Below are 13,684 nucleotides of genomic sequence, written 5' to 3'. Positions count from 1 at the left end.
CGTTTCTCAGCTCTACAAGCTGTACTCAACAGGAAAACCCTAAATAGACATAGTTTGGTTTTAGGAGCACTTAGGAGAAATAAGCAACTATTGGTAAAGTAGAAAAAAGAACCAATACATCATGTGTGACTATGCGAGGTAAACTCCAGTCATAAAACACAGACTTTAATCTTCCAATCCACAAATGTCTGTGAATTAAAGAGTAATCCAAAGAACTTAGCAAATGGGTGATAATCCACTCAGAGATGCTTAGTGTATACTCTGTGCAGTTCAATAATCTTGGCTGACTGCAAGACCAAAGCTGATTGACACTTAGAGGCAAATATTTAATTACACTACACACAGATCACTGCTGAGACTAAGTGCAGTCCCTACTCTTCAATGCACCTCTAAAATGTAATTTATTGTTTTCATTTTTATTAATTCTATAGGAATATTGATAAATTAACTGAGTTCCTAAGTTCAGAAAAATGGAGGGAGCTGAAAAATACGAGAATTGACAAGCTGTGAATAAAGGACACTACTTTTTCTAAACTGGCTGCACTTGAGAAAAGTAACTGAAAGATGTGTTAATACCAATTTTCAGACTCCATAGCGGATCTTCTCATCAAGGCTTCTGGAGTGTGTTAGGGGTATATAAATGTTTGAAATATCTGCAGGTAGGGTGCATATTTGGCCCAGCACTTAAAACACCAGTTAAGAATTTCAACTCCCACTTAGGTGTCCCTGGTTCAATATCCAGTTCCATCTCTTGACTCCTGCTTCCTTCTAATGCAGACCCTGGAAGGCAGAAGTTATAGCTCAAGATATTGGTTTCCTGCTGCCAATGCGGGAGATCTAAATTGAGTTCCTGGGTACAGGATTCAGCCCTAGCGCATTCTTAGTCATCATGGGCCTTTGGGAGTGAACTAGTCTATGAGAGTTTTCTCTCTCTTTGTGTCCATCTCTCTCTCTCTCTCTCTCTTTCTCTCCTCCCCTCCCTCTATAGATAGATAGATAGAGAGATAAATAGATAGATGATACATAAACATATAGATACAGATACATATACACATACATATATATACATCTGCCTCTTAAATAAACATTTTAAAAAATAAAAAGTACTCACAGATAATAGATGTAAATTTCAGTTAAAAATATTGCCAAATGATATCAAGTAACTTTTCTACATAATGGAAAAATATGAATTTATAAAATGCTTCAATAATATTGTTTCCCTTTAGGACATTACAGTATCAAACCTTCAACACCAGTATACTGAATAGCCACTAAAATATATATTAATGACAGTAGACATTGTAACAGCCAATGATATTTCCAGTTTGAAGCTTGCTAGCAACCACATGTTATTTCAGATTGAAAAGCCCTAATAAAAGATGATTGTACTTCTACGTACATCATCTTGGAGAATGAAAAGGATGTTCTTTCCTCTGCCCTTCTGTTGTTGACAAGGTGTTAGATCCCCTTAAGTAAATTATTTTCCTTTAGAAAATTTCAAGATCGTGTGTGTGTGTGTGTGTGTGTTTCCCTGTAACAGTGCTTCCTAATATGTGGTCTGTAGAACACCTGATGAAAATCCCTGGGTCCTTCTAAACAATTGGATTTCTGGACCTTACCACAGACATTGCCAAGTCAGAATCCCTTGGAATAAGGCAGAGGAATGTATATTTGAAGTCAGCAGATCCAGTCATTCCCTTGAATAGCAGAGCTTTGGAAACAGTGGGATAGAGGCTCTCTGAGATCTCTCAAAGCCAGAATTTTTATATGTCAATCATTCTTCCAGAATAGTCTGAGATCATCTAGTTTAAATTTGATGTTCTAACTTCTTTTTTAAAAAAATGTGTTCATCTATTTGAAAGAGTTACAGAGAGAGGGGGAAAGACTTGGAGAGACAGAGAGATCGTCCATCCGCTTGTCTACTTCCCACATGGCTGCAGTGAACCCAGGGTTCAGGAGTTTCACTGGTCTCCCAGGTGGGTGGAAAGGGAGCAGCTGGGAACACAAACTGGTGCCCAAATGGAATGCCCAAATCACAGGTGGCAGCTTTATCTGCTGTGCCACAATACCAGCCCTTGATGCTCTAACTTCTAAAGAGTAATCCCTTTTTCCTTTGTCTATTCCATTCTAACCTGCACGTTTAATTCAAAACTCTCAGCATGAGCTAGCCTGTGGCTACTAGAAAGTTTCAGGTTTGGAGATTCTATTGCTGTAACAATGTCTATTCTTGTTAAAAAGAGAATGAATCTATTAGTTAATGTCCTTGAGGTAGATGTTCTCTGAATTTAAAAAAGAGAGAGAGAGAGAAGTCATTGGATTAAATATGGTAGACAAAGTACTCTCCTCTGAAATGATCTCTCCAAATAACATTTATATTTTCAGCTATAAGGCAAAACATATGCAGTATAACCACTTGAAGGCACTCAATAAGACAGTATAGTAGGGGCAGACATTGTGGCACAGTGGGTTAAGCCAGTCTGTGGGAGCTCCATGATGCAAACCAAAGTGCCTGGGATCAAGTGTTACATCTACTTCTGAACCAGGTTCCTGCTACTGTGCGCCCTGGATGGGAGAAGGTGACAACCCAAGTACTTGTGTCCTTGTCACCAATGTTGGTGACCTGGATGGAGCGCTTGGCTCCTAGCTTTGGCTTGGCCCAGTCCTGGCTGTAGCAAGCACTTGTGAAGTGATGAAAAAACCAGCCAGTGGATGGTAGATTCTCTTTCTCTATCTCTCTATCTCTCTGTCTCTCTGTTTCTCTCTCTCTCTCTCTTTCTGTGTGTGTGTGTGTCTGTATGTGTGTGCATCTCTCTACCTCCTTCCCTCTCTCCTTCTGTTTCTCTCTCTTTCAAATAAATAAAAATAAATTGACTTTTTAAAAAGAGTGTATATGTGTGTATGTGTGTGTGTGTGTGTGAGAGAGAGAGAGAGAGAGAGAGAGAGAAAGGAACACAGACAGGGTTAAGCCAAATTCTGCTCTTACCAAAAACACCTTACTATGTGTATTAAGTGTTTACAATAAGTAGATTGAGACATTTTTACTTGGTTTATAAAAGGTATAGTGCTCCCTTTTCCAAAGAAACACATAAAGAGGCTTATATATCTTCAAAAATACTCCTCCAGTATAGCTCACATCTTAAGAGTGAAACTCACTACCTAATATTGATTTTGCGAAGATTAAGAATTGTGCCATCATTTTTTCTAACCTTTGTGATTCTAAGCAGTAGACACCTTGGCTGGTTTGATATAGGGGATTTATCCCTTCACTAAAAGACTCTAAGGCTCTCAAAGGCTGTTGATAGCTTCTCTATTACTGAATGCTCCCAAATCCTTAAGTAAATGACATAGCACTTCATTCTGTGATAATCCATCACTGGGAGATAATCAAATGGGTTTAAGTTGAACTAAAATGGAAATAAGGGAAAAGGTCCCTCCTGCACTGGGTTTTATTGGGAAGGGGTAGGAATAGTGAGATGAGAAGAGACATGAAGCATGAATGATGCACCTTGGCATGAAACTTATAAATGGGATTCCTTTTGCTCAGGGAAGGCTCAGAAAACCAACGTCTTTATTTTTCATCACAAGCAGCACCCTTTTGCCTTCTAAGCACACCGAATCAAGGACTATTTACTTTTTCACTACTACTAATTCCTATATGATAAAAGTAAATCTATTTCCCTTCCCATTGAATAAAAATGAAAATATGCAGGCACCAAGAAAGGAAACGCCACTCTAGATGAGGCTATCATGACAAGTTTATTGAGAATTTGACAGACACATCCACAACTTCATAGGAATGAGAGTCACGAGCACCATGAAAAATTCAGGAATAAAATATGTCAAGTTGGGTGTCAGGTTATAGAATTGTCCCAACAAACATCTTCCAGAGAAGGCAGCTTGGACATCATCTGGCTTTTCAATGTCTTCCCTTGGGATTCTGGTGCTAGGTCTGGAAAGCAGCGACTCTGATGTTGGTGAGCGGATGAGGATGTCAGAAGTAGATAAAGGAAGAATCTGGAAGTGTGCCACTCTGCCTTCAAGGGAGAGAAGACTCTTTTCCTCAAGGATTCCAGCAAATTAGTAGAGAGCATATGGCCAGTATCTTCTGTAAGATCCACAGCCGTGATAGCCATAGCCCAAGCCGTAGCCCACTGGAGAGTAGGTACTGCCGAAACCACAGCCAACACTGTAACCCAGGGGATAGCCATAGCTGCCCCAGTAGCAGCCTGGGAAAACGGCCTCGGAGAAGTTGTTGAAGGGCATGTTGTCAGGAGTGGATGTCTTAGGTAGGAGGGAACTGTGTTTCCTTGGTGTGATGGGTTCTCTGGTCTCAGAACCTTCTTTATATACCCTGGCGGTGGGGTGTGGTTAAAAAAAACAGGAAGCCTTCATTTTCATTCTTGACACCAATTTGCATTACCAAAAGCTCATTAATTTGTTTTGCTCTTGCTTAAGAAGTCTTTACAGTTGCCTAAGAAAGCTCTCATGTGATATAACCCAAGGAGAAGATTCCTTCAAACAAATTACGTCGCTTTCTAAAAAAATTACTGCAGTGACTTCAAAGCACTTGGTCCTTTAGACCCTACATATAACTCCCCGTCAGCAGGCTTTATAACGCTAAGATTCTGATGCTGTTAGCTTTTATGCAATCCTCTGGCACTCTGACTGTCCACAACACACAGTGGGAATCCAAGACATATGTGATGAATACATTAATAAATGAAATAATAGATAGGTTGCCCATCTCAAAGTCAATTTATTTCTCAATATTCAGTTGCTTAAAGAATTAACTTTTTAGCGTATGCAAGACAACAACATATGGCTTATCAGAAAGAATCTTTTTCTTTTCTCTTCCTACAACTACTCCGTTTAGGAAACGGATTAAAAACTTAATTATAGTCTCCACTTGAATTGTATGTAACAACAGATTTCTGGATCGTTTCTTAAGTTAATAATCTTGTAATTTTTAGAAATAGAGTTTGTGGATTAACCCCTGTATTAAACTAGCACATGAATATGATTTTTTGGTCTGGGATACTTCTTACATGGATGTTGAACGTAATAACAAGGTAAAAACAGAAAAAAATGAATGGGAAATTTTATCCTAAATAGTAGACAATTTTTTCATTAGATCTAATAAAACTAGATCATTTAACAAATGTGATGGTCTTACGAAGGGCCAGGTGACAATATTTAATCAATGTTATTTCATTATTAGAATGAGTGTGCAGCCAAGATAGGAAAAGAAAATCATCCCTCTCTAAATAGAATGATACTTACTAGAGAAGTCACTGAAAATATGACAAACAAGGACACATGGCTTAGGAATAGAAAGGCTCTGAGCTGAGAAGGATCAGCCTAGAAGGCTACTAAACAGGTATGTGTCACACACTCGCCCCCGCACCCCCAAGTAGACCAGAAGGCTACTAAACAGGTATGTTTTACTATCCCAACTTTAGATCTTGGTAGCTTCTATTTGCAGCTAGGGGTCGTGAGTTGTACCCAAGGGCAACATGAGACATTTGGAAACCTACAAAACTCTGCCAGTGTTCTAACCACTAATTGGTTAATTATAGCATTTCTGAAAACACCTACAGTGATGCCCCACAACCTTACTTCATGAACAAAGCAATGGAGCTGCCTATGGTGATTCAGCATTTAACGTTCAAATGCTTCATGTGTGTATAGCTAAATAAAGCCAGGGAATTAAAATTAGATTCATTCCCCAAATAAGAAGCAGATCTATGAAATGATTTACATGATATTTCTACCATCATCACATTTCTCTTGTCCATAATGAAAAACTGGTAAAATTGGAAAAAAAAATTGGACCAAAAAAATTGTATAATGGAAAAGAAAAATCTATTTGAATAAATAACATCGAAATTCAATTATGAGGCTAGTTTAAATATGTACCTCTCTAATTACCTACCTAATCTGACAAGATGTTCATTTTGTATTACATGGCACAATATCCACCTCCTTTTCCGAGTAGTAGTAGTGAATTAAAATCAAAATCCATCATATTTTCAAAAATTTAAGTTTCACAAGTATTTATAAGAAATTCTACAGAAAATCCTAACCAAAAAAAAAAAACATTTTTAAAAAAGCATAATATTTATTAGCAGGGCATTCAACACCAAAATTAATAAGGGGTTTAATCCAATACTGGGTCTGTGAAATCTTTATTCAAATTTAGGTGCATCCAAGGAGGTAACAGGTTTTGTCAAGCCTGAACTTTATACAAAACTGACAGCTCTCTTTATTGAAAATAATACAACACCAGCAAATACGAAATTAAGGACAAAAGATGCTAAAAGAAACCACCACACACACAAAAATTAAACACTGAACCATTGTCTATATGCCTATTGAACAGTGGTCTTTCTACTTTTAATTTATTGATCTCTTTGTTTAGTGGAACATTAAACCTAGGACATTAAATTAAACTAAAAATAAAGAAAGGAAGGAGGAAGGATGGAGGGAAGTATCACTATAGTCTTAGAACTGTATCTGTGAACTATGTATAATCTATTGTCTTTATATCAATAGAAAAATTTAATAAGATATAAAAATACGGGAAAAAATACTATTTCTCCTACTTAACTGCCTGGCAAACATCTGTAATATTTTCCTTTCCCAGTCTCTCCTCTAGCTCCATCGTTACCTCCTTCAATATGCATCCTGTGCTGGTTGCCCTCAGAAAATTCACACCAAGCCTGACTTCTGCTTCTGCTCCCTCATTGTCCCACATTCTGGGTGCACTGGCAGAGTGGCTGGTAGAATTCCTGAATGCTGATTCCCACAAAAGAATGGTCACAGTAGTTAAACTAGATATGAAAATGGCTACAAACCACATAAACCTATCCATCCATACTTAGATTAAAAGTACCTTGAATTCAAATACTCCTTAGCCAGAATTTTAAATGTCTCTGGCATCTATACTGCCATCCAATAGGAGAGAAAGTGTGATTACAACAACAATCTAATCAATTGCAATTATACTGTCTTTTTTTTTAACTTTTATTTAATGAATATAAATTTCCAGTATACAGCTTATGGATTACAATGGCTTCCCCTTCCCATAACTTCCCTCCTACCCGCAACCCTCCCCTCTCCCGCTCCCTCTCCCCTTCCATTCACATCAAGATTCATTTTCAATTCTATTTATATACAGAAGATCAATTTAGTATAAAATACTTCAACAGTTTGCACCCACATAGAAACACAAAGTGAAACATACTGTTTGAGTACTAGTTATAGCATTAAATCAAAATGTACAGTACATCAAGGACAGAGATCCCACATCAGGAGCAAGCGCACAGTGGCTCCTGTTGTTGACCCTACAAATTGACACTCTAGTTTATGGCGCCAGTAACCACCCTAGGCTGTCGTCATGAGTTGCCAAGGCTATGGAAGCCATCCAAGTTTGCCGACTCTGATCATATTTAGACAAGGTCATAAAAGACAGGGTGAGGATAGTAACCAATGATCCTAAGAGTGGCCTTAACCAGGTCTGAACAATTATACAGCATTAAGTGGGGAAGAGGACCATCAGTACACACAGGTTGGGAGTAGAGCCATTGGTGGTAGAGTAGAGGTTATGATTACAAGGGAATGAGGCTCAAGTGCACTAGACAGGGTCTAGAACAAAGGACAGAGTCATTATTAGAGGAGCTAAGAAAGGTGCTGTCTAAACTACAAGTAATTTTTCTGATTGAGAGGCAAATAGAACCTGATAGAAGGGGCTTGATAATAATCTGTTGGGTTTTAGGCCTTGTAAGTTAAGAGGCTCAGACCTATCTATCTCTTCACATGGGGTATATCCTAAGGGAGGTGTGAACCTCCTAGGGGAAGGCACTCTGTTGACTTTCATTACTTGGCTGGCCTGGGAGGAGAGCTGGCCAGGTAAAGGCAAGTGGCATCTCTAACAAGAAATTTACAGTTCTGCCTTCAATGTTGCTGACCCTACTTGACCATCCCCTCAGCTGCAGTGGTCACTTTGGAAGTTGGGCTGAGTGAAGGGCTTTTCAGCTTGGAGCCAATAAGATCTGTGGCTCTGACCTGGGCATCCTTCGATTCCAGGGCAGGTCCATTTCCAGTGATCCAACTCTTGGCAGAGCTGCCAGGGCTCTTCACAAGCTGACTTCTGCTGAAGCCCAGGCTTACCACATTGAAAGCCACTGCAGTGGACTGGCCTGTTGGGTCTCCTTGAGGGCAGATCACTGCACAGATCAGCCATTAATAGGCCTGCCACCCATTGCTTCTGATGCCTAGCTTTCTTTTCCTCCTGGTTTGTGTTCAAGCAGACCAGAGGATGCAAGTCAAGGGAGTGCCCGTGTCCCATCTTTAATCTTCGGTGGCCTGAACTACAAGTCTATAGTCACAGGCATGTTCTGTAGTAGTTTTTCTAAGGTAGACAATGCCCATGAGGAAAATTATATTCTCACTTTAAAACTTTCTTTCCCTTTGGTCTGAAAGGGAGGTTTTTTTTTTTTCTACTTACTGTATACTTCGCTGATGGCGATGTGAATCTCGCTATGAGATTATTAGTTAAGTTCTTATTTTGGCTATGCTATTACAGAAAAATGTCAGCCATCTCTTATAAGGTCTAAAGATTAAATTGTGCGTCCCACAGATTCCTTCATAATAGAATTAGTTCCCTACCTTGAAGAGAATAGAGAAGTGAAAGAACAAGTTGGGCTTAGAATAGAGAAATGAGGGAGCAAGTCCTAGATCACTTGCTGACAATAGCAATATTACATGAATACTTAGCAAACCATTTCAACCCTTAGATAAGAACTTAATAAAACATTTACCGGAAGGTCCAATGCCTTCTATAAATTTTAAGAATCATGTATTTGAAAACACGTCTTAAATATCTAACATGGTGTAGTTTGTTTAACCAGTAAACTTAAGCACAACCATATAAAATGTTTTTAGTTTCTTTCTACCAACAAGTTTAAAACATATGATACACAGATTCAGGTCATACAAATTAAAATGTATCTTTGATTGATTTTAGCAGCTTAAATTTATGGACAATCTTATCTAAAAGCCATTTAAAATAAAACTCTGAATAAACCTGTTAAGTGAAATGGACTATAAGCAACAATGAACTGATCAGCTCCTGTCCTGACTTTAGATGTACAATGTAATACTTTATCCTTTTTAGTATTTGTTGTTGTTGTTGTGGTTCTAGTACTATTGGTTGAACTCAGTAATTAACACACAATTATTCTTAGGTGTTTAAATTTTAACTGAAAAGTGATCCCTGTTAAATCTAAGAGTGGAAAAAGAGAGGGAGGAGATGAAGAGCTATGGGTTATTTAACTATGTGCTTATTTTCAAAGACTTGAATAATCACCTTGTAACAATGATCAGATTTGGTCTATGTTATGTCATGATTTTAAGGAATCTTATTTCAACCAGATATTTTGGATTTTGATATTGGTCTATTATGCTATGTTATATGTGCGTACATATTGTATGTCCACATGGGGAAATTTTATTAAGAGTTTTATTTTATACTGTCTTTTTCTAAAAATCCTCCAACCCTCAAAACAGACATAAGTGACATGGAGATTTTAAAAAGAATAATAAGCGAAGGCATTGAGCCTAGCAGTAGACATGTTGTAGATCAGAGTGCCTGACTCCAAGTCCTGACTCCAGTTTCCTGCTAATGTAGACACAGGGAGGCAGCAATGACGGCTCAAGTGACTGAGTCCTTGCCACTCGTGTGAAAGACCAGGACTGAGTTCCTGTCTCCTGGCTTCGCCCAAACCAGGAGCAGGTGTGAGCATGTGGGGACCAGTGGATGGGAGCACTCTCTCTCTCTCTCTCTCTCTCTGTTTGCCTCTCAAGTAAAATAAATAAAAGTTGAATTAAAATATTGATTATTGAATATTTATTGAATAAATGTGATAATCCTTTTCTCTTTTAATTACAACCTAAAAATTCTATTTAACATAATATCATTTCTCCTTTCTTATTTCTTTGATTGCAAATAAGGCCTAACATTAACAAAGACAGGGAGAAAATTCTGCTTTTTAAATATTATTCACAAATTTCAGAAATAAAGCTTATTCCAGTGTGCATAACTAATTCCCATCTTAGCAAGTTTAAATATACTATTTTGGGTTTATAATATTGTGATTCATTAGAAATGAGAGAGAACTTAGAATGCAATTATTTAAATGAATTTTAGATTGTTAGTGATCATTTATTATACAAAATTATCTTCCATTCATCTTTGTAAGCATCAATTCCTAAAGATATTTTTGAGTATCTGTAATATTCAATGCGTTTTTTTGGGTGCTGAGAATCTAAATATGAAAGAAAATGGGAATTAAATGAGAAATTAATGAAATACATGTTATATGATCTACCCTCAAACTGTTTTGCCCTTTGGAAACTTGAATGATAAAGGACAAAGTAGACGATTCTATGTGAAGTGGGGGACAGTGGCCAGGAGAGCTTCACCAAGAAAAGAACACATTTCTGAGCTGAGTCTTAAAAATGAGTATTGTATTATAGACAATGGTTTAGAAGAGAGTCAGATTTATAGGAAACTCCAGATAGAGAACATGATTTAAAGTCATTTCAAAAGTGTTAAATAGAAAAATACCTCCCAGAAGCCACTAGTAGGCAACAGGACTGTAACCTGGGTTGAACGAGAATTCATGAAAGATGGGCTGCAGAGGCAATCAGCAAATCATATATGTATACATATACATATACATATACATATACATATGCATAGATATGTAAACATGCTGTGTACAAAGGGAACCACTTTCAATACCAGCTAAGAGGTGGCATAGTCAATTTGCACTTTAGAAAGCTCGCTGACCACATGAAGAAAGAATTAAGATAAGAAAATCCAAGAAGTATGAAAACCAAGCTTAAAGCTGAATCTATTGGGAATGCTTTTGGTTGCAAGTACCGAAAATACCAGCTGAAAGCTGCTTTAACTCAGTTTATTTTTCACAAATAACAAGAAAGGAAAATATAATGCCTGCAAGATCACAGCAGCAGATGCATACTTCACATTCTGATGCATCAACTTCCAAAGCCAGGAAGGGCAAGATAGCTGCTTCGCACACAACTCCTTTAAATTTTATTTGAATTTTATTTAATTTTATATCAGAAGGGAACACTTCGCCTTTCAGTGGATTTCCTTAAGTCCCAGTTCACCAGAACCGAGTCTCAACTCAAGGGTGAGCCATAGGGGAAGTAAGGAAAGTGTGTCTCTGACAGTTTCTGCCTATATGGATTACAGCAGGCTTTCCCAGCATAGAAAAAAACAGGAGACATAGTCAATGTATTGATAATCAGTAGTGTTAAAATGAAAGTCACCACACTAACACATCAAAGAGATGAGAGGGGCAATAACTAGGTTGATGGCATTATCAAGTGGGTGAATTCAGGAATTATTAGGAGGTACATTTAACACGCTTGGGTTAATAACTGTCAGTATCATCACCCATTGTCTCCAGAGAAGATTCTGATACAGAGAACACAAAGAAGACACCATGAGAAAGAATGCCGAAGGGCTCCCTAATGTGTTTATCATGAAGTTTACATCTTTATACTACAGTAGAGCAATGTGACATGAATCACAGAGAATAGGTAACCATCCCAGGGTCTCTGACAACCAAGGTGTTTCCAAATGCTTCCCAGATCAACTTGTAATTGGAAGCACTAACATTTCTGGCGCACTTATAATCCAGTACTGAGGTCCTCCAGTAGGGAAACCCCTGAAGATACCTGGGAAAATAGGAGAATAAAATATACTGTAAAGGAAAAAATCTAGTGACTGCTACTTGAGGTATATAATTAGTACCTGCATGCCTCCATATTGTAAAGTTATTTAACCCAAGAAAGATGCTCACTTAGACTCTTGGTCTAAAAACCCCTTTAACTGTTATCTTTTTGTTACTATTACCTGATAATCCAGATATATAGCCATTAAAATGTGACTTCCTTTTGGTAAATTCACTAACTGACATAAAACATTTGATTATTATTGGCTTGGAACTCATATTCAGACACTTCACTTAGTTCTTGATATGAAATAAACATCACACCACACCAAGGAATGATATCATTTGAATAAAAATTGATAGCAAGGAATTGTCCTTGGCAACCTTGCATTTGAAAATTCAACATGTCAAAACATGACAGCAATTCTATTAACAGTCTCTTTTGTTTTCTTGTTCTTTTTAAAAAATTTTTATTTAATGAATATAAATTTCCAAAGTACAGCTTATGGATTATAATGGCTTCCCCCGTCCCATAACTTCCCTCCCACCCGCATCCCTCCCCTTTCCTGCTCCCTCTCCCCTTCCATTCACATCAAGATTCATTTTCAATTCTCTTTTTTTTTTTTAGTTTTTTTTTATTAAACTTTTATTTAATGAATATAAATTTCCAAAGTATAGCTTATGGGTTACAATGGCTTCCCCCCTCCCATAACTTCCCTCCCGCCCGCAACCCTCCCCCCTCCCGCTCCCTTTCCCCTTCCATTCATGTAAAGATTCATTTTCAATTCTCTTTGTATACAGAAGATCAGTTTAGTATATATTAAGTAAAGATTTCAACAGTTTGCACCCACATAGCAACACAAAGTGAAAAATACTGTTGGAGTACTAGTTATAGCATTAAATCACAATGTATAGCACATTAAGGACAGAGATCCTACATGATATTTTTTTTTAAAAATTGATTAATTTTTTATGCAATTTCCAATTTAACATCAAGGTTTTTTTCATTTTCAATTATCTTTATATACAGAAGATAGATTCAGTATATAATAAGTAAAGATTTCATCAGTTTACACCCACACAGAAACACAAAGTGTAAAAACACTGATTCAGTACTAGTTATAGCATTACTTCACATTGGACAACACATTAAGGACAGATCCCACATGAGGGGCAAGTACACAGTGACTCCTGTTGTTGACTTAACAATTTGACACTCTTGTTTATGGCGTCAGTAATCTCCCTAGGCTCTAGTCATGAGTTGCCAAGGCTATGGAAGTCTCTTGAGTTCGCTGACTTTGATCTTATTCCAACGGGGTCATAGTCAAAGTGAAAGTTCTCTCCTCCCTTCAGAGAAAGGTACCTCCTTCTTTGATGGCCCATTCTTTCTACTAGGATCTCACTCGCAGAAATCTTTCATTTTGGTTGTTTTTTGTTGTTGTTGTTTTTTGTTTTTTTTTTTTTCCAGAGTGTCTTGTCTTTCCATGCCTAAAAAACTCTCATGGGCTCTTGAGCCAGATCCAAATGCCTTAAGGGCTGATTCTGAGGCCAGAGTGCTATTTAGGACATTTGCCATTCTATGAGTCTGGTGTGTGTCCCACTTATGTTGGATCATTCTCTCCCTTTTTGATTCTATCAGTTAGTATTAGCAGACACTAGTCTTGTTTGTGTGATCCCTTTGACTCTTAGACCTATCAGAGTCATCAATTGTGAACTGAAATTGATCACTTGGACTAGTGAGATGGCATTGGTACATGCCACCTTGATGGGATCATATTGGAATTCCCTGGCACATTTCTAACTCCACCATTTGGGGCAAGTCCGATTGAGCATGTCCCAATTTGTACATCTCCTCCCTCTCTTTTTCCCACTCTTATATTTAACAGGGATCACTTTTCAGTTACAATTTAAACACCTAA

General features: G+C 37.6%; 1 protein-coding gene across 1 annotated transcript; it reads right to left on the bottom strand.

Moving 5' to 3' along the window:
* Window positions 1-4,077: 4,077 nt before the first annotated feature.
* LOC133747229 (keratin-associated protein 8-1) lies at window positions 4,078-4,263 on the bottom strand. Its single transcript, XM_062175510.1, has one exon. It carries the CDS (start codon window positions 4,261-4,263, stop codon window positions 4,078-4,080), a length of 186 nt encoding a protein of 61 aa, XP_062031494.1.
* Between the last annotated feature and the right edge of the window lie 9,421 nt (window positions 4,264-13,684).

Source organism: Lepus europaeus, chromosome 2, assembly GCF_033115175.1.
Source record: "Lepus europaeus isolate LE1 chromosome 2, mLepTim1.pri, whole genome shotgun sequence".
In the NCBI taxonomy this organism is placed as follows: Eukaryota; Metazoa; Chordata; class Mammalia; order Lagomorpha; family Leporidae; genus Lepus; species Lepus europaeus.
Note: the sequence above shows the minus strand (reverse complement) of the source record. Positions and strands in the feature narration are given on the sequence as shown.